This window comes from Stegodyphus dumicola, chromosome 5 (genome assembly GCF_044657685.1).
Source record: "Stegodyphus dumicola isolate Sdum_Otavi_A_Nest chromosome 5, ASM4465768v1".
In the NCBI taxonomy this organism is placed as follows: Eukaryota; Metazoa; Arthropoda; class Arachnida; order Araneae; family Eresidae; genus Stegodyphus; species Stegodyphus dumicola.
In genome coordinates, this window is record NC_140772.1 from 205,395,766 (window position 1) to 205,418,809 (window position 23,044).

Consider the following 23,044-nt stretch of genomic DNA (forward strand, 5'->3'; position numbering starts at 1 on the left):
AACATTCTGTAAATACTGCCACTAGTAATATTTCTTTCCCTCCTCCCCCCCTTTTTTTTTTTTGGCATTGCATTGTACCAGACTTATATATATGCAAGGTTTCAAAATTAAAAAAACAAACTTTAAGGCACACCTTAAAGACACACACAAAAATGGTCAATTTTCACCACAGAAAGCACGACTATAGACAGTTTTGAAACACCCTATATATTGTAATATTAAACTGTATTACTTATATAAACTATAAAAAATACGGGACTAAAAAAATCAATACTTAAAAACAATTCAAGATACTTTTTTAATTCAAGCTGAACTAAATTAGTACAGGAATATCTACTACATGAAAGACTAAAGAGACTCATGATTTCATAAGAAAATGGATACTAATAATAAAAAATATATGCAATATTAAAATAACAATTCATCCAAAACATGGTTGTTCATAGATTATAGCTACATAGTTTCGTTATAGCTACATAGTTCATCAATACATAGTTTCAAAATAGCTGAGCTAATCTGAAATAAATTTTCACATTTTTTTCCTATTATTAATGTAAATTTTTTATCCTCAAATTAAAGCTGCAATTATAAGATGAAAATGAATTTATTTAAAAACTTTAAGAAATATAAAATGAAAAATACAACTGAAAAAATTAGCTAGACAAAAAATTTAATAAAACTTATATAAAGGATTGTACAAAATTTTACATCTAAAATGTTTATTGCTAATGATAACATTAAGAATGAACATTTTTAGCTTTGATGATGCATGTCAGGTGTATAATCAATTTTGAGAGCTACAAAGAATATCTCCAGTAGCTGCATCAGCCTATAATAGCAGGATTTGAAGCTTTCCTCATTAATACATGACAATAAATATGAAAATAGTAATGGGAAATGTGTTAAATGCAATTTGCTCCTTTCCTCAGCAGAAACAAATATATATTTCAAATTAATGAATCATTTTAGACTGTAACTTTGAAAAATGGCAATTTCATTTTAATTTTGGGAGGCAATTTAACAATTTAATAATTGCCACTAGGAGATAAACAAAAATAGTAATAATAAATTAATAAATGAAAAAATTTTAATGACTTTACAGGGGTATGGTAAAAATCTTAAATGATCTAGGAGTTGAACATCACTCATTTAAACTGCCAGAAGAGCGCAACTTAAAAGTTGTAGTGAGAGGACTAACTTATAGAACTCCAATTGAGGATATTAAAAGAGACCTGGTAGAATTACACTACAAAGTAGAGGATGTTAAACAGCCGAAGGGAGGGTATTGTCACAAAACTACCTCTCTTCATTATCACATTGCCTAAGTCGGAAGACTCAAAGAAGATTTATCATGAGCAATTTCTTTGTGATATGAAAATTAAAATCCAAGAGTATAAAGGACGTCAGGGGCCCTTGCAGTGCTTTCGATGTCAAGGTTTTAATCATATTCAGGAAGGCTGCAAGTATCCTCCAAAATGTGTCCGATGTGCTAAGGATCATTTCTCTAGATATTGTCCTGATAAAGGAAAACCAGATGTACCATTACGTTGCGTAAACTGCGGAAAAGAACACACCTCAAGTTTTCGCGGATGCAAAAGGTTCCCTAAACCAAAAATAGTCAAGGAGAAAGTTTTCAGCAACAGAGTTGTAGAAAATAAATCTTATGCTAAGGCTCTCTCAGCTGGAATCTATCAAGAACAACTCACCGAGGCTAAAAAAGTCTTCGCTGATCTGGCGGAATTGGTGACCGTCATCAAAAGCGCAGGCTTCCAACTTACTCAACAGGTCAAACAGTTATCGCAAATAAGTCAAGAAAACATTCCCTCCAAATTTTCTAACAATGAGGAAAAATAGGATTTTAAAAGCGCCTTTAAATGTGATGATATGGAATGCTTGTAGCATTCATGGAAAATTATTGGAACTCACCGACTTTATTCAAAACAATGATGTTGACATTGCTATGGTAACAGAGACACATGCAAATCCTGGTATTAATAATGAAAAACATAATGAATTTCAGCTGCTATCGCACAGATAGACTTAGTCACCGTGGTGGTGGGGTAGCGATATACGTAAAGAACTCTCTCCAATCATGCATGATTAAGCAGTACAGAAATAATGGGCAAGAATATGTCACTGTCTCCGTGTTTCTTCCAGGTTATGGAAACACATATTTCACAGCCTTCTATAACCCACCCAGATACTCTTTAGAAGCTGAATTATTAAAGGACATATTATTCACAAATCTTCCTGTTATATTAGCAGGTGATTTTAATGCGAAACATGAGGAATAGAACTGTCGTAAAACAAACCCAAATGGAGAACAACTCTTTGAATTTATAAACAACGAACCTGTTTATTTCTTTGCGCCTGAGGAATACACTTATCTTGCACACGACCCGAACAGAGGGGACATTCTTGATCTACTACTTACCTCCGCTTCGATTCCAGTATATCTTGAAGTTGTTAATAATCTAAGCTCGGATTGTTAACCTGTAATGGCCACACTTGGAATCCTAAAAGACAAAATGACGCAGGAGAAAAAGTTCACAGACTGGAAGTAGTATAATCTAATCTTAAGTAATAGTACCTTCCTGAACACAGCTTTAAGAACTAAGCAGGACATAGACTTAGCTGTGCACCTGTTTACTAATAGTATCATTAATGCAGTCAATACTGCCACCAAGAGCATTCCCATTAAACAGACATCTGGCAGACTCCCCCCCCCACACATCAAAGATAAAATCAGAGAAAGAAATAGATTAAGGAAAGCCTGGAATCGAACATGGAACCCGAGTACTAAAACGGAAATTAATAGACTGAATCGTGACATCAAGCAATCAATTCTTCAGCTAAGAAATGACCTTTGGGACGAGAAAATCGTGAATTTTAATGAACCAGACAATGCTTTCTGGTCATTTGTCAGAAATCTAAAAGGAAAGGCTGTAGCGAACAAACCACTTCACTTCAATAATTGCGTGGCTCTCACTAACAAAGAAAAAGTAAACGCCTTTGCAGAACATTTTGAAAATCAGTTTAAACCGAACGAGAGTCCTTGTGACATTGACTTCGCTTATGATGTAAGATACTGCATTAATGACTGGTTTACCTCACAGGAGGACTTAGAAGACAATCTGGAACTCACCTCTCCACATGAAATCCAAGAAATCATACGAAAACTAAAAAACAGGAAGGCTCCGGGCTGTGATGCAATAACCAACCTAGCGATCAAGAACTTACCGAAAATTGTATTGCAAGATATGCCAGTATTTTAAATGCTTGCTTAACTATCAGATACTTTCCGCTTGCCGGGAAAAGAGCCAAAATGATTGTCTTACCTAAAGCCGGCAAAGTTACCACTCGGAAAGAAGGATTTAGACCTATCAGTTTGCTTCCCGTTTTGGGGAAAATTTTTGAACGCATCATTTATCATAGAATCCATCCATACTTAGAGAAACTACCAGAAGAACAGTTTGGTTTCCGAAAAACGCTTTTCACCACGAAACAATTGGTCAGACTTTCTGAGTTCATCGGCAGTGCATTACATAACAGACAAAATGTGGCTTTACTCATGCTAGACGTGATCAAAGCTTTTGACCGCGTCTGGCACGAGGGTCTAATTTTCAAGCTCCGTTCCCTTGGCTTCACCAAAACTTTAACGTTTCTCATCTATTCATTCCTGAAAGGCAGAAGTTTTCATGTTTCTATTGGAAATGACATATCTAAAGTCAAAAGAATTCACGCCGGCGTCCCGCAAGGGTCAATTTTAGGTCCGATCTTATATCTTTTTTTTGTGACTGACTTCCCTAAAACAGGCTTTAACTACAATTACTTCATTGGCTGTTATGCAGATGATACGGCACTTGCTGTAAAATCTATGTGTCCTAATCAAGCTGTCAGGAAACTTCAACAAATCATGCCGCAAATAGAATTTTGGTGTACCAAATGGCGTATTTCAATTAACGCAGATAAATCCGAAAGAAGAACTCTGCCACTGAAATCACGGAAAAGCTTAAACTATTTAATACAGAAGTTCCTAGAGTACGCAAGGCGAATTACCTTGGCGTTATTATTAATGATAAATTTTCCTGGAAGGATCACCTGACTCATGTCAGGGGAAAAACACTAGGAGTCATTCAGAGTCTCAACCCACTTATTAACGAGCACTCTAAACTGGACTTAAGAAGAAAAAGGCACTTATACATCTCTGTTATACGGCCAATATTCACGTATGCTTCCCCTGCGTGGGCATCAGTTAGAGACAGGGACATATCTAATTTACAAATTACACAGAACAAGTTGCTGCGCACCTTCACAAATGTGCATTATTTTGTATCTAATAGGACTTTACACAAAGATTTGAAAATTGAAACTGTCATAGAGCATCTTCATCGCCTAAACTCCAGCTTTTTCCAGACAGCAGTTACATGCCCTCACATGACAAAATTACATGTATTTAACTACATTCCACTACCGGAAGATAAAAAGTTACGACCGCTGGCAGCCCACCTAGCCAGAGATCTGAACTTTCCTACATAAAGTAGAACATTCCTGTATACAGTTGTACATATTGTATATAGCTTTTATGAATACTTTTCTTATTATTTCATCGAAACTTCTATATGATTTCTGATCTTCCAAACTGCATTTTTGTCACTGTAACTCTATATTTGCAAATGTATGCCTTTGAGAGTTTGTATTGTTACAAACTCGTTCTGTCATGTAGTATACTTTCACAGTATCTTATCTTAAAAACTCATTATTGCTTTACCTTGCACAGCTCCGTCTGCAGCGCGTCTTCTTGTCTGGCCTAATTCCTAGGCTTGCGGCATCTTGCTCGCCCCCTTCTGCCTCACCTCATTCTCTTAACTCCTACCACGTCAGACTTCCTACTGTCATGTACCTACTGGCTCTCCTCATGAGCTGGAAACAGCGCGCTTTGCGCGCTACTCCAGCCATACTTGTTCGGATCGGATCGGATTTTAATGACGAACTAAATCACAAATTTTTGTTTCAGATCTGTAATAAATTCTAATTTATTTTTTAAAAAAGGGGTGGTAACTTAGCATGCATATTTTACTCAATTAATGCATAATTAAGAAAAGTTTCAAAGACACTGATTGCTGAAAGACTGAGAAATGGAATTCATATTCTCCATCAGAAAAGACAGACACTTAATCTACATTTTTTAATCAGAATTACAAAATCCCAATAAGATTTATTTATACAGAGAAGATCTGATAAATATGAGTAGGTACCAGAAAATACATATCTACATTTTAAAATTTTCATAGAATATTTAAAGAACAAATATTTACATGAATTCATGTATTATATTATATGAGTATGTTTTGTCTATATTAAAAAAAATTTTGGAGGTTTTTATGACTAATCCTTTTTGTAGATTCTGAATTTTACTCAAGTATTAATTATATTTTAAGAACTATAGATGCAATTTTATGTCATAATGGAAATCATTGTGATCCTTATAATGATGACTTGTTAAATATTATGCTAATTTATTATTTATTTTAGTCCTTTTTTTTTAATCTTATCATACAACATCTTCAAGTTATAAAACTTGTCCTAATTAAAAGCTTTCAAAATTTTCAATAAAAACGGCTGAAAACTGAACCACAAAAATGATATTTTGACAGTTGAAAATTTCATTTTTTTCCACCTGTTTTAACCCGTTCGTGACCAAGGTCGCGTGGACGCGACGCAGCGATTCCACTCTTATCAGCCCAGCGTCGCTTCCACGCGAAGAGCTCCGATTGATATGGAGAGACCAGCGTCGCGTATGCGTAATCGGAAATCGGAACGTTTTATTTGAATTTTTAAATGCTACTAGATGGCGTTAAACGGCAACGGTTTTCACAACGGTCGACTCATATGGTATTTGACCTTCATGAACGGGCATTGGTTTCTGTTCTATGCTTCTGTATTTGATATATTTATTGATGAGAATCAAAGTGAGAATCACGGCTCTTTAAAGGGCTGGGATTTATTGCTCGCTGTGTTTATATTTTGACAGATTGTGGAAATTTATGGAACGTTTATTAGTTGAAATGTTGGAGTAGAATTGCGTTTGTCTTTTGAGGTTTGACAGAGCGAGATTTCGAAATAGATGAATTAATCAAATACTGAAATGGAAGAAAGAATTTGTTCTAGTTAATATAAACAAACTGGGAAACACGGGTGTTTGAAAGGGCACGTGTGAGTTCAAGTGACTTGTTTATTGCTTTGTTTTTTTCATTAGGAGAATATGGGGGAGTACATTCAGCGGATTAGCGGGATGAGTAATATTAGCCATATTATGAGTGCAAAATATGCAATGTTGGACTCTGTGTGGATCCTTGTTTTGAACTATATCACACACAGCAGAATTTTTAAATTTCGATTTTATTCAGAATATATTATTATTCTTAATTTCCTCTTTTTTTATTTTGTGTTTGTGATATTTGCAGCTTTGTTTTATTGTGTATAGTATTTGTTTTCATGTGCATAGTAATAACTTTAGTTTTTTGCATATTTCATTCATTTGTATTAACGTTATATTTTTTATTTTAATACATATTAAATAGAAGTATAGTATATATATAATTTATAAATTTGGAGTCTTTTTATTAAAATGCTGATTTTATACGAATTTTTTTGTAAACTTAGGCTTAACTGCTTAAAATGTGCGGGCCGGTAGTGACGCTCCGTTTCAGAGCGTTTGGTCCCGTGACTGAGTTTTATTTCCGGAGCGCTGGTCCTCAAGGGGTTAATAAACTACACTAAAATCATTTTCATATTATGCATCCATTAAATTTATTATTTCTGTTTTTGCAATGATTTCATAACTTCAAAGTATGCCATCTATTTTTATTATCATTAATGAGAATCAATATAATAAGGACAGGTTTTCTCTCATTAGTAATTTATGTGGCATTCCATGTATTTATGACCTACATCAGTGTTTCTCAACTGCTGGTCCTTCCAATTGTTTATTCCAATTGAAGTATTTTAACAGTCCTACGAGTAAATCGGGTAGATAAGTATCGAGTAAATCGGGTAACACTGCTCCATGTAAACATTACAAGAGCTAACTGAAGAGTTCTAACTGCCTATATATTTCTTTTTTCCAATAGTAAACACAACAATCTTCAGTTGAGTTTTATGAAAGTTACACATCAATGTGTCTGAGAACCTGCACATGGACAGTAACAGTTTTCAGCATTTAGTCATAGCAAGTGGAAGTACTCAGTAAATTTTTTTCTTGGTATGTCTACAACAATATAGTAGAAATGGATAGAATTTTGGGTGGGAACAGCCATAACGAAACAGCAGAAATGTTATACTAGACATATATGGGATGAGATATTTAAATTTGCTTCACAACTTCAATGATGAAAGGCACTTAAAGATAAAGCAAGCAAGTGATCAACAAAGCATGCATTGACAAGTTATTTAACACAGTTTTGGATGTCAACATTTCATATTAATGTGCAAAGAGCAAACAGTGGCTATTGTAAATATCTTGAAAACCATCTTTGCATAAATCACAAGAAAGAACTGACTAGATATTCAAGAAACAAAAATTTTGCTCCAGGACAATTATTGTTGCCCTGTTGCATTCTGGTATTTGCAGCACTTTCCGAAATGGAACCATCAATACTAGTAGCCTAGACTTGGTGCCATCTGATTTTTGGACATTTTCAACATTGAGAATAAGATTACACCAGGAAAAATTCTCTTATGAAAGGAAGCGGAAAATGCCATGAAATACCATATCACAAACAGTTATATTTCTTGTTTCAGAATAATTTATAAAAATACTATGAAAAACGTTATTCAATGTGAAGCCTCCAGATTACAAAAAGGGGAGAAACAGTGTCCATAGACTAATCTAATTTTGAATAACATAATTAATTTCAAAATTTTTCAATCAGCCTACATATGTGAAAATAAAAATAGTACAAATAAACTGTGCATAAAATATTCATTTCACAAAATTAAACATAATTAACAACACAGTTCACACTTAAACAAATACACAGCTACGTTATTTACACATTTATGCCTTTTTCTTTTGAATTATGCCTATTACAAAGAGGGGGAAAACATATCTCATTAAAACTGCAAAAATTTTAAAGAAAATCAAGAAATATTTATATGTACAGAAAAGATTCATCACCAACAATACATGATGAAGAGAGGAAAGTATACAGTTTCTAAAATTATAAAAGAATAAATTACATTTCAACAAAAAATTTACAATTAATCCTATCCTAATTCAAATAACAAAAATAAATTTTATAACTAAAAATAATCAGTTAAACAAAGTGAATATTAATAATATAAAACCATCTTTACAAATTATAACAGACATATCAAACTAATTGAGATAAATAATTAGTACCTTTTTAGTTAGGTTTTTTTAATGTAAGTTATAACTGCAGTATTAGCAAACATAACAGAAACACACAGATGAATTCTTATTTACATGAAAAATCTTTCTAGAGTAGTTCATTCTTGTTTTTCAAATTTCAAAATAAAAGATCATTCAAAAATATATATTTGCTTGTATAACTTAAATCTGTATTAAAATTCAAAATATTATATTTTGTAAAAATAATGCTCATACACAAATATGCTGCCATAATAGCAAGAAAAGAAATGCTTCCAAAAAAGTAATGACATCAAAATATATTTAAACACATGGATTCATAGCAAAAGAGCTGAAAGTTATATAAATAAGAAATTTTTACATGGCATTTGCATCTTAATGAAGATACTGAAATTTTCAATGAATTCCACAGTAAAGCCAAAACTGTTTTGAGTTTTTAAAAGTTATTAATAGATAATACAATTATGTATCTAACAAATTACCAACATTTCCTATGTCTTTAACACATTACAGCCTACTCTTTTTTAATTCCTCTACGACCAGACAAAAATTTAATTATATGCATTAAAAAAAATTCTTAACTTAAAAAAAAGCAGTTAAAATTAATTTCTTACTTACTTTTTCATAAAATTATAAAGTTGTTCTTACATGAAATGTTATAAATTAAAAATTTAAGATGAAACTGCAGCCCCTACCCACTCCTAATCATTTGTAGTAACAAGAAATGGGAAAACTGGAATGGGAAACTGCACAAATTAATGGTAGATGAGAATTAAATGGGCAATGAATTAGTACAGCAAACCAATTATTCAATGCTGCATGTTACATACTACATTTGCACATACTTTATTGATTATGATTAGAAATCTGTATGACCTGGATAATAGAATTATGACCCAATCTATAAAAATTAGTAAATATTATTGGTCTTAAATGAACAATAAATGCTGAGTCTGATGTTCATTAAATCATACTCACATGAAATAAGCTGATCAGTCATTTAACTTTAGATTCTATACATGGAAACTTTAACATTAAGTTTTTGATTTAGAAACATCTTATCAAAAGTGATATTTTTCAATAAACGTCAAGTAAGAAAAACCACATACATGATTAGGGAAACATATAATATTTAAGACAGATAATATGTAACATATAATATACAATAATAAACATATAATAATTGCAAATAACATTGTTAATAATTAATGACTTTTTTAAATTATAATTTTCTTTTTAAAATTAAACCATGTAATACTCGGTACACAAATTTTTAACATAGCATTCAGAGCAATAAAATTAAAATAATTAAATTTGAATGCCTAATGAAACTTTTTAAATTACTAACTAATTCGATTTAAATTTGGATTACACACATATAGTACATTTCAAACAAATAATGCAAATCTTTCATTCTGTTAAAATATTACCAAAAAAAACTTAACATTGATATTTTTTACAATACAAACAGAACCAATAGCAACTACTAATTAATACAGCTAAAAAAATGTCTTTAATCGGTGTGCCCGTTATTTTTTTTATTCTTTGGAAGAATAAAACTTATAACTATAAAAAATTGTTAAGTTATTGCTCTTTTAATTGTTTTAAATTTTAAATTTTAGCTCAAGTCTATTATAATATAATATTATTCATATATAAGCAAAATCAGAGTTCTACATTCAAATTTGGTCACTAGTTCCATTAGTTGTAACAGTATTTTACACTCATTAAGTGAAGAAAATCTAGATGGTAATGTGTGAACTGCACAGTAGCTAGGAACTTTACAATAGCTTTATTTTGAATGACACAACAATATTTTACATCTTCTGAATGATCTACGAATAAGATTATTACAGGTTTAAATAATATAAGATTATAAAACTTAATCAATAGTTTATTTAAATTAATGTTAAACATGTTCTGATTAAATTATATCCTATAATTATATTTCACATTATGAATTCTGTCAATCTCACACAAATGCTGTTTAAATGTTAGATTTATTTAACTTACTTTTGACACTTTACCATGTCTAATTTAAAAACCATCAAGCTCATTAATTGAAAAGCAGCCTATTATTGTTTACAGAAAGCACGTTGAAGTTTGATATATAAACTCTGATGCAAAAAGAAGTCTGATGCCATGAAAGTACATTCCAGTAAAACCCAGTGGCTTGTAAGACTATATCAATTATACAATTATGCAGAATATCAACAGCTAAGCTATACTGATAATGGGCTTGAAAGAGGCTATCTGATTTAGTTGACATGTTGCTGCTAGTGGGCGATGGAAGGCACAGTTCAGCAATACAAATTAACAAGGATGACTAGAGGAGCTTCAGAAGACAAAGTGAGAGCAAAATAATCACATGGCCAACATCAATCATCATCAATGGATATAGGATGTCATCTCTAGACATAAATACATCTTCCAAGCAACTCGAGGAAGTATACTTCATTCTTATAGGCCATTCTGTTTCTTAATAAGTAACTAGCATCATTAGCACTGCTTGCTTATGCTGTTTTGATAAAAATAAATAGTGCTTTGCTACTTGCACAGTCTTTGGCAAAGAAAAAAAAAATCACAGATAGTAAGTCCATAGCTTAATCATACTTGCTTACAGATGTGCCAGCCCCCATTATTTTGGAAACCATCTCCTACAACAGGACTGTCTGTCTAAGGAGACATTTTCCATGATGGCTTAAATAATGGTATCACAGCAAGTTTATGAGACTTTAGCATCGATTTTATAACAACTCTTATCATATTTACATGTTATATTTTACCCAGAAAATATCAAGCCAAAGAGTGCTAACTTTAATAAAGTAGCATCTTATTGCTAGTTTAATCACCTGATTTTTTCCTTAATAAAGGACTTGTAGCACATTAAGGGATTCATCTATTTTTCCTCACAGAATAATGAAGTGTCCATCCAATTAGCATGTTATCCATAAACTGAAACAGCTAACCACTAGTGCCCAAAGACGACTGACAGTACAGTATGCAGACTTCTTCTGATTTTGCAGTTTCCAAATACAATCATCAATCTATTCATTTGCATTCATCTGTTATCATTGTCCTTTTTAGACTGACCAAATGATTTGTTTTGGATTTATTTTGTTGTTGTCAAAGAGCTTAGCAAGGAGGAAAAATATTTTAGCAAAAAAAAAAAAAAAAAAAAAAAAAAAATTATTAATATGTTAATATATATATCTTAATAACAAACATTTTGCTAAAATCTACTGCACAAATAACCTATTCCTATGCTAGTGTTCTGTTAAGTCTCCAGGAAGCATACGAACCAAACAGTAATTGTTCTCACATTCTTTTTGTGAGCAATCAAAACTTGTACGCATTTGTTTTAAAATGTAAAAAAACTATAGTTCACTATTCAAAAACAAGTATTATAAAAATCATATGTCATGGAATGCTTTAAAAACATTATAAATAACAAAATACATTAAAAGTGACCATTTTTTAATTCATAAATTCAAAACCTAATAATGTAAAAAATACAAAAGAAAGATTAAACAATTTTTCGAAACATGTACAGCAACATTTAGATATTCCCTCACAGGGGTTTTTTCAATGAGCAATATTTAGATAATACTTTTACAGTCATTATAAAACTTACACAATCACGTTTTTTTAATATGGTTTCAATGATTTTTTTTTTTTTTTTTTTTTGCATAATTTTAATCCTTAATCGCTATAATCAGAATAATACTTCATTTCAGCCCAAATGTGGGCTGAGTACATAAATTCAGATGCAAACTAATTTTATTTTAACAGAAAATTCAATCTGGCAGTTCATTACTTAAACATTCTTAATAATAATGTGAGTTATGTTAAAACAAACTTTGATAAATAAATTCATTACCATAAAATTTCAACCAAGTAGGGAAAACTGTGATCTATGAGACTATTATTTACAGTGGTTAAGGATTAAATAAAATTTAAATTACTTAGATATTGCAATTATTTATTTAATCTTACAAATTGCACATTAATACTTGTCAATCTCTGACACATGTCCAGCAATCACAGTAAATAGCTTTCATTATTTAAAAAGAAATATACAAAATGGGAGGTAACAAACAATTTTCAACAAAGCACTCCTATGTAAGGCACAGTTTATGTGCTTATAATTGAGCTCAAATATCAGGCAAAAGGTTTTCAGTTATAACCTAAGTAAATAGTAAAATTTTTCAAAAGACAAGCAAAGTATAATTTGCTTAAAATACTCTTGGATCTTTTCAAAAGGCAAACGATGCATGGCTTGCTTAAAAATCACTTGGACATGTAGGTAAGCTGAAATTTCCAAAAAGATTACTTTCATACATTGTAGCAACAACCATAAAGAGACCATACCATGCAAGAAGAACAGCTCCATATTTTTTATCAAGTTTCCACTGATTCAAATGAGTAGCCAAAAGCAGAAATACTACAGTCAGCAATAAAGTTAGTGTTGAGTAAGTTAGACCTGAATATGAAATGATTTAATTACCATTTTTGAATGCTAATAATTTATTACAAAGCACTAAGAAGACAAAAAATAACAAATATAAATATATACACAGGATGTCACATAAAATATCATACCATTCAATTACCTGATAAAGGTTTTAATACTTTTTTTAAAAATGAGTATTTAGGCGCTTTTGTTCATGGGATCTCTGAAAGCAGACCATTCACATCTCACAAACTGGAAGCCACTGGTCCTGTGTCACAGAAGAATCAACAGTGCCCACCATGTGTCCACAGACATAAAAACAGCAACAGGTCACCTTTTAAACATAGTTTCGTACAAGACGGAGCCTAGCCACTTGCTGCAAATGTTGCTCTTGATTTCCTGTATGAGATATTTCACGTAACTGTAATGTCACATTCACTTCCTGAACATTATAAGGGCCCCTAAATAGCCTGGATATTAATTCACAACATTTTTTGTGAGATATTTTTAAAGATTTCACAAGGAAGCTTGCAAATGCACTGCAACTCAAAGCTCATATTGTGCAATTGTGCCATGCAATTTCAGAAGATGTGTGTTGCAGGATTATGATAAATGCAGAGGCTCACTTGCAAGCAGTTGTGAAGAAAACACTAATCACATTCTGTACTAAACTCACTTTACAACTGCATTCAGACAGTAAACTATGCATTTATCTTGCAATATTTCAATGATATACATATGTGTAAATAAGTAAAATACAAGGACTATGACATTTCAAACCCTCACCTGTATACATATATATTTATGTGTACAAGTCTCAGATCTGGAATCGTTGGGAATTTGGTAGTTCAAGATTTTGGAAATTTCTGGATTTTAGATCATCAATGTTTAAATCTAGTAAAATGACATGTAGAGATTATAAAATTAAAAATAGTCTTTGTTGATATTTCTTTAAGAAAGATATATTTTGCATAAAGATTTCTTCTGAATCATTGTCCCGTGAAATTAAAATGTGTTTTGAGGGCAAAATGTAGATAATTTTTGGGTTTAAAATCATACTACAGCTATTCACCACTTTATTAATTGATTGATAATTGAGGTATTGTATGACTCAATCATCAATTAAATCAACTTCATTTAGCATTTCTTTTCATATGACATTAAACAGAAATTTTTTATTTGGGATATGCGAAATTTTTCTAATTCATATCTTTTATCATCGTCATGAAATTTGGTAGCTGGTTATATATTGTGACAAGCATTTTTTCAATATATCTGCAAACACATCCTCTCATGATCTTCCACTGGTCCTCCACATGACATTTTATATTAAAATATTCCTAGAATTCTTGGATGATCTTACTATTTTATTGATTTTTTTAAAAAGCTACTTTATATCTGCATTTCAGTGTACACGAAATTTCAGTATCCATTGGCTAATTGACAGATGCACAGTTTCAAGGAAAGAGTAAAACAGAGACAATATCATTTACTATAAATATAATTCTAATAAGATTAATAACAGATGAAGCAAAATAATAACTGCTTCAAACTGGAAAGTTAAAGAAGAGCAAATCTGCTTTTTTAACTGAACTTAAATTCTTTATTCGTTTTCCTTTCCCTGCTGTTGTGATAGCATAAGAAAACCAATATAAGAAACATCCCACTCAAAATAAATATTTTTATGGCTTCCCTTATTGTTTAGGTCAGACAGAAAAAAGCTAACACCTCCCTAAACACTCAAATGCTGAAAGTGTGTTTGTGGCTAACTTCAATTCAATTTCACTCAATGTATTGTCATTGACCATAATATGATTCCTTAGCCAGCAGGTGTTCAAAAGTGACACACAGGAATCTCAGTCAGTTTGTAGACAAATATATTTTATGGTACATCTGCTTTTTTCTTATATTCTCCATTTCTAAACTTTGTAAATAATCCCCCCCCTAATGTTCCCTATCTCTAGCTTCGTATTCTATACAAGTTAAAAAAAAAATGCACAAATCAAAATTCCAACTTTAATTTGCAACAGTCCTTTAATTTTCCATTTTAATTTCATTATTTCTCTTTTCCATCCTAAAAACAATGACTGTTAATATTAAATCACTCTAAACTATGTTTTCAAAATTAATCTCTGTCATATGATTCTTACGGAAGGCTTATAATGCATACACTTACATAATGCTACAGCTAATAATAATTTCAAATTAAAACTTAAAATTACCAATCAAAATAAACTAAACTAAAACTAAATCACTGTGAATGGAGATTTCATCTTAGACATGTAATATTCCAATTCTCACTAGCTATCTTGCCAATATATTGCCGCTTACCTCTCCTTCATCAACTGTACTCTTTATAAAGATGTAAAAAGTCTGAAATATAATCAAGAATGGGCATACAGATTGCATCCTTTGCATTCTGCAAGTCAAGTTAAAAACGTGCTTCTCAAGTACCATCTTATGTTCAATAAAATGCATTCAATCAGTAAATGAATGCTGCTTAATGATTCTTTCCATTAATTTCTAAAACATGTTGTGCATATACACCATGTCTAAGAAAGTCTATACCTGGCCTTTATTCTTGCAGCTGTTGGTAGCAGACATAGAATTCCAGTTACAAAAGTGTTTAGTGATAAAAAAACAAGATAAAGCAAGTTAGGAAGGAACATTTTGATTTTGGGCAATGGTTTCTTTTACAAAATAATACTAGGCCCCATACAACATTGCCTACACAACAATAGCTTGCTAAGCATTCTATGATAAATCAGCCACCATACTCTACCAACTTATTGGCACCTGATGTGATCCTTTTTCTAAAGCTTAAGCTAGAAATGCAAAGACAGAGATTTGGAAACATCTTGGATATTAAATCAAATGTTAAGTTTATTTTGTGAACGGTTATTTCCAACATCTAGAAGACCTGAATAAATGTTAGAAAAATTGCATAGACCCCTCTGGTGAACATTTTGAAGGAGATAAATTTATTTGAAGGTTAGTAATCTTTTTCTTATTTATAAGAAACTGAGAGAAGAAATTATAAGAAATTCAACAATCCTCCCTGAGTATCATGAAGTTATGTACTAAACAGTACAATAATACTGACACCTAATAAATAACTTTCAATAAAAATAACAAAAATTCACGCTTTGCGATATGTTTTTTCTGTATTTATTTTATAATTATTCTTTGTACTTCGTGTTCACACTTTCAAAAAAGCTGAAATAAATAACTGCAATTAAGAAAAACGGCTGTTTCCTACATAAAAAAAAACTGTCTTCTTGTAATTAATAAAATTATTCATAATAATAATTTGGGAAGCTGCCCTGTTAGCATAGTGATAGGAGAGCTAGTTGTCACAGTCATAGGCCTGGGTTCAAATAAGAGAGAAAGCCTGGATGTTTGTAAGAGCATAGTAGCTCTAGGCCATGGAGGCACTTAACATACTGTCAAGCCAAAAATCCTGTTAAGAAGTTGGTGGGTGGAGAACAGGGGTAGGAAATTTTTGGAACCACCCACCCCCAGGATGTTCTCCGTCAACCCAGAATACAGCTTGGCAATTTGTATAAGGAGCTCAAAGCCTAAGCCAGCAACAAGAACAAACCCTACCTCTTAACTTAAAATTCACAAATTTGGTTTGATGTTACTATCACACAAATGAAATGATGAGTTATAATAGCATTTGATAAAAACTAATAATTTACAAATTATTCTCAAAACTTGCTTACCTCTACTTCTTACAGGTATTTTAGAACCAGGTTCAGCAACAGCAGTCTGTAGAAACCATGGCAGGCCTAGACACAATAAAATATCAAAAACATTGCTTCCTACCGCATTTGAAACTGCCATATCACCAAATCCTAAAAGTAGCAAAAAACATTAATTAGTAAAAGTACTTTAATATAATAAAAATTACAGATAATATAATAAATATCTCACTGCATGTGAATATTTAAATCATGCACATTAACTTGAAGGAACATCTTAGGATGATCTTGGATGCTAAAAATAAAAGTTTTAATAAAATCTTAAAGGAATAATATACACCAAAGAGCCACTACATTATGACCACCCCTTCCTACAGCAATGAGCTTGTCTGAAGACAAAACCAAAGCATGTGTGTGGCTGATGCTGGAGTATATAAAGTGTTCACGTACTGTTTTTCTATAGAGTGTTTAGCCGCAGAATGGCAAAAGCAGCTAATTTATCAGATTTTGAGAAAGGTCAAATCATTACAGCTCAGTGCATGGGAACACCGATTTCAGAAACTTAGTAAGCTGCTCACTTGCAGCCATTGTGAGTACTTATCGAAAGTGTTGTATGGATGGTGAAATGACAAGTTGCTGGTCAGCAGTTTGTTGGCCATGATGCATTGATTCCAAAAAAGAGCAGAGACTGTTACACATTGTTCACTACAACTGAAGGACTATAAAGGCCAAAATCATCAGCATCTACAACAGTGGCAACCCAGACAGTGTGTCTCAACACACAGTGCAGGGTATACTGGTGCGTATAGGCCTACACAGCCAGGGCCCTAATCGCATCCCTGTGCTAGTGGCACGTTATTGCCAACAGTACCTGAAATGAGCCAAGAAACATGGGCAGTGAAACCACAAAAGGATAGGAGAAAATTGCCTTGTCTAATGAATCACACTTTCTGGCCGAGTGCGATTACGCTGATTGACAATGAAAACCCAGGCACTCGGGTGCATAGTTGACTGGATACAAGGTGGCAGCATTATAGTGTGGGTGATGCTTTCATGGAATACACTAGGATGCATCACTCCTATAGAAAAATCCTTGACATCTCAGCCTTGCAGACCCAGTCTACCTCTTCATGGCAACAGTGTTTTCAACAGGTGATGGTGTTTACCAACAAGATAATGCACAATATCATAATGGCTGAGTCGGCAATGACTGGTTCTAGAAACATTCTGCTGTATTTCATGTCATGCCTTGGTCTCCGAATTCACCTGACATAAATCCAATCAAATATTTGTGGTTCTATCCAGAAAAACAAATTTATGCTGCCACGCTACCATGTTGCAATGTGTGGGCATTGCAGGACTAGTTCGTGAGTGCCTAGCATCTAATACTGCAGGTTACCTATCAGTATCTTGTTGAATCAATGCCTCACCAGGTGTTCGTGGTTTTGCCGGGAAAGGTGATCTTACTTCACATTAAAGAGGTGGTCATAATGTAATGACACTTGAGTGCATGCAAATTTAATGGCTGCTATTAAGATATTTAATCTGCATCTCCAACAAATTGAAAACATTTCAGTATTATTCAAACATGTTTAATTAATTAGTTATATACACAGAGACTCCCAGTATTCTAAATTGCATATGACTAATCTTGTACATGCATGGTACATACTTGCACTCTCAACAAATATGCTTCTGCAGTTTAAATAAATGTGAAATATTTAAATGCATAAGTATGAATGTTACACAGCAGTCTTTAAATGAAATTACTAGGGGTTATATGAATTACTTTTTCCAAGTCAAAGTTTTGTATGAAAATATTTCTAGGTACGGTATTTCTGTAAAAGTACACTTTAAAGAAAACAATTCAATTGTCTTTGTTAACCATGTACAGAGAACACAAGACTGTTATAATAAACTAACTTCTTCAATCAGCCATCACTAATTCAGATTAGGTCAACTTTAAACAGCAAAAAAAATATATATATATAGTTTAGGAGAATGCCAAGACAAGAATCCAATATTAGTTATGGCATGATGCATTTAGCCTGAGATGAACAGCTATCCACCTAACCAACCTGCACAACGGTGAATGTATTTTGCCTTCATCAGACTGTACGATCCAAGTTTCCATTGTGAGAGTCAAGTTGACAGGTAGACATTTGAATTACAGTTTGCTGCTTTGAATAGTCAAATTCTTGAAACTATGCATATGACACTGGCTAGCAAGTGTTAATTTTTAGCTGCACTACAAAAAATATCTTTTCAGTTAAGTTTCATCTACTACCTATCTTCTACTAAGTTAAAGACTTTTAGTTATTGTGAAGATGAAAAGCAAAATTAAACATGTGTAATTAAATAGTTAATTGGGTCTAATCTTACAATATAACATATGGAAATTACAAGAAATTTTATAAAGTATAAAACAGTTATAAAAAGAAATCCTTATTTTGTCTGTACATGTCACACATAGATACAAAATAATGTCATTAATTAACAGTAACGGCTTTGTTACGTCGTTTTGGGTAATGAAAAATTTTAAATCTTACAGGAAAACTCTGCTTTCAGATAATGCAGCAAAACGGCATGCAGTATTTATGCAATATGTATATAACCATTATACACATAATCATCAAGCTATATACAATTTTTGTTTTTAACCTTACTGTATATTCTGGCATATAAAACACACTTTTAATTTAAAAAAAAAAAAAAAAAAACAAGACTGAAATTTACTGGTGGGCATTATACATAAAATATAAAAACAATAGATTAAAAATATGGAAAAGATGAGCATAAAAAAATTAAGATTTCTACATGCACCTAAATTTGGTTACTTCAAAGAAATGACGTAACTTGTGGAAGTATAAATTTTAATTATCAGATAACATGAAAAGTTCATCATATTCATCTTCTGTTATGTTTTCAGGCATATTACTGACTTCTGTTTCATCTTCACCATCACTGCTACTCTGATCTATAAATAAATAATCAACTTACGATCCAATCTAGATTGCTAAATAACTACATTTTTAAATGACTTTTGAATTATGATCAGCTTAATTTCATTCCATGCTTTTATTACCTACTCACACATTATTTCTAGAATGGCATGATGCATTTGGCCTCCTTTTTAAAATGTTTTTTCACTTAATAAAAACCATGAATTCCACTGTCATTTTTTTCTCTGAAAGGTTTATTGAAAGGTATCAGCCTTTAGATGATACACACATCTAAAGGCTGAAATAATGGCATTAATCTGCCTGGAATAACTGACATATCTGTGTCATGACCTTCCATCAATTTCTTCATGTTATCCATTCGATGGCATTTGAACATGTCCCAAATTAAAAGACTTTCTAGATTCTTTAAGGCAACAGGATGCTTTCGTCAAACATTTCTTATCCACAATTTTACACCATTTTCCTCCATTCGTCCTTTCTCATGAACATAGATGAAAACACCATTTTGAAAATTACATGGCATCTTTCTTTTAAATATAACCACAAGTTTTAATTTCGTTTAAGTATTCTGAAGATTTTCTAGGACCCAGCTTGCAACACTTTCTTTTAGGACAGGCCATTTTATTATGCCTTTATGCAAAGCACATTTATTCTTTCGCATACTAATTCCATTGATTTTGTTTTTCTTCCACTCATATACAGAGTTTTCCCAACACCAAATCCATGCTACAGCACGATTTCCATTTTCATTTGCAAATTGAATGACTTTGCATTTAAAACAAGCATTTTTTTTTTTTTTTTTTTTTTGGGCATGCAATTGTTAGTCACATTTACTACTAAAAGGAACACTAGATCAACTATATTTCAACTAAACCAAATGCGATTTACTAAAGCCTTTTATTTTCACTTCAAAAGACTAGAAAAAGAAAACACCTAACTCCTAATTCCATGAATTCATTCAGGTTGGAAATGCATTCTTACCCCAAATTATGTTCCCTTTTCTTGAAATCCCACAATAATATTCTAGTACAAACCTGCACTTAATACAACCAACCCTCTTAGCAGAATTATTTACTCCCTCAAGGATTCCCCGCACACACACACACACATACATATAGTTCTCATGACTCAATTTTGAAGTTCTAATGACTTCAGAAGATAATAGCATCACACATGAATCTTTCAGGTTTCTTCTTGACGAAAAGGGTGCACATTATAGGACACACATATCTAAAAATTACAAAAATCAGCCAGCTAATGTCAATTCATCTACTATTGCAATTGAGTGTTTTTGACATTTTGCTGTTTTATATATGACAATATTTGCAACATTTAATAGAAGGTAATAGGTCCTTGGATTAAAATTAGAATCACTGATATATATATAACTGGGGAAATATTGATACATATAATATAGTCATGACTTTGTTTTGCAAACTGTGATAACACTTAGGAAAAACAAATTATGAATTTTTGTATCTTTAGCTTTTGTGTATTTAATTTTCATCCAATATGGTTTGGTTTATTTGATTATGCAAGGTACTTGAGCGTTATCTGCCTAAGGAGAAGGGTGCCTTAGAGGATGACTTTCTAAGGGAACTGGCTAATAAACACACTGCACATGGGAAAACCATGAAAATGCTCAAGCAGTCAGCCTGTTCGCATAGATTCAAACCCCGAACCAAACTACTAGTGTTCAGTGACTTTACTGCTCAACCGCTGGTGGGCCTTTATCAAATAATTACATCATGTACAATAATACATACCATCACGGACAACAAGAAGACTAGATATTGCATCTGGAATGCTTGCACCAGCTGCTAAGAATGTCAATCCCATGATGGTGTCTCTTATGTGCAGAGTATAACCTGATTTTTAAAAATATATTAACATAAAATAAATGTTTCAACAAACTTTAAATATATAAAAAGGATTCAATTAAAAAATTTAAAAAAAATAAATAAAGCATGTATATATGCCACACTAACACATTTTCCAAACTAATTGCTTTGATTCTTCACACATTTCTTTTTCTGCTGATCTGAAGCTCTTAAAAATGCTTGGAGGTATCGTTCTAAAATATCCATATTTTCATCATAGAGGGTAGATTAGTTATCAATTTTGAGGTTTTGCACTCATCTTTATATTCCTCTTACCAGCTTTTTTTCAAAAATCAAGGGAGGGTCATTTTAATAAGTAATAAAATTCTGCAGACCACCTTACTCTTGTCTCTTCGAAATGTATTAACATGTGTTACCACCAGTATACTTAAATTTTTGAAAATACAATTAATTAAAATTAATTTACTTTTATATTTGTATTAATAAAGTAAAAGGAAGAAAATTAATACTTGTTTTTAGCAATTCAAGGCTTTCACAGTTTGGATAATCTTTATATAGTAACAAAAAATTAAATAAATGCTGGTACTCAGATTAATGAAGGGGATGAGCCTGCTGATTCTAGCATAGCTGTTCATGTCTGGATGTCTGCTAGTACACTACGTTTTTTTGAAGCTAAGACTAAAATCAGAAGTTGACAGATAGGCTAACTGGTAATAAACTTCATAAAATACCAGTCCTAGTAGAAAACATTATAAAAAATTGCCATGTATAATTTCCAAACTCTGCGATTTTTCAGTTAGCCAAGAAGCATGCAATTTATGAATGGCCATTTATATAAAAAGTTTACAACTTGAACCCAAAAATATCATAAAATGTGTCTGAAAAAAACAGTAGATATTCATGTATGTTTTTTTTTTTTTTTTCTATATACATTAAGCTATACCTAAAATTTAGGTATAATCATGCAAATTATTACAATGCAAATTAATTTTATAATTTGCATTGTAAAAATTAATTATAATTATAATTTGCATTGTATAAAATTAATTTGCATTGTAATAATTTGCATTGATTGCAAATTATTACCATTTATCTGCAGCTTTTACATATAATATACAAAAATTTCAATATTTTACATATATTTTTAGTAAAAATTTATCTATAATTATCACATATACATGAATCTTCCAATTTTTGTTTCTTACTTTGCGTATATGTAAATTTTTTGTAAAAATTTAAGCATGCAAAATTTTTTACTGAGCAAAAATGAAAACTTTGCAAAGACATTAGGTTTTTTTTTTTTTTTTGCAGCTAGAGCAATTGAATAATATGCAACGCAGCCTCCTGGACTGGAACCACGGGCCTCTCGAATCCGCATCAAGTGTGCTGACCACTACACTATGAAGGCATGCTAAGAAGACGAGAGAAATACCTTATATACTCCCCCTTTTAAAGGGCAACTGAGGTTTTTAGGGGACCCAATCGCCAAATCCTGGGAGCGGAGAATCATCATCCAACATTCTTTTAGTTTGGGCGCTACTGTAAAGACATTAGGTTTTTTTGGAAGCAGGTAAGATAAAGGATTAGCAATTACCTTCGCCAGTAATCGAACTACGGACCTCTGAAATACCGGCTCAGTGTGCTGCCCACTACACCATGAAGGCATGCTAGAAAGATGGGAGAAATACCTT

The 23,044-nt window shown here is 31.9% G+C and overlaps 1 protein-coding gene across 2 annotated transcripts in view; it reads right to left on the bottom strand.

The window, feature by feature from the left end:
• Positions 1-279: 279 nt before the first annotated feature.
• The window catches only part of LOC118188350 (putative sodium/potassium/calcium exchanger CG1090), a 132,835-nt gene continuing 110,070 nt past the window's right edge, over positions 280-23,044 (bottom strand). For both annotated transcript variants that reach the window (XM_085817582.1, XM_035358765.2), the window contains exons 9-11: positions 21,279-21,380; positions 16,571-16,702; positions 280-12,875 (exon numbers count right to left, since the gene is read on the bottom strand). In XM_085817582.1, coding sequence (XP_085673708.1) covers positions 12,676-12,875; positions 16,571-16,702; positions 21,279-21,380 — 434 coding nt within the window. In that variant the 3' untranslated portion in view covers positions 280-12,675. The remainder of the gene's footprint in view (positions 12,876-16,570; positions 16,703-21,278; positions 21,381-23,044) is intronic.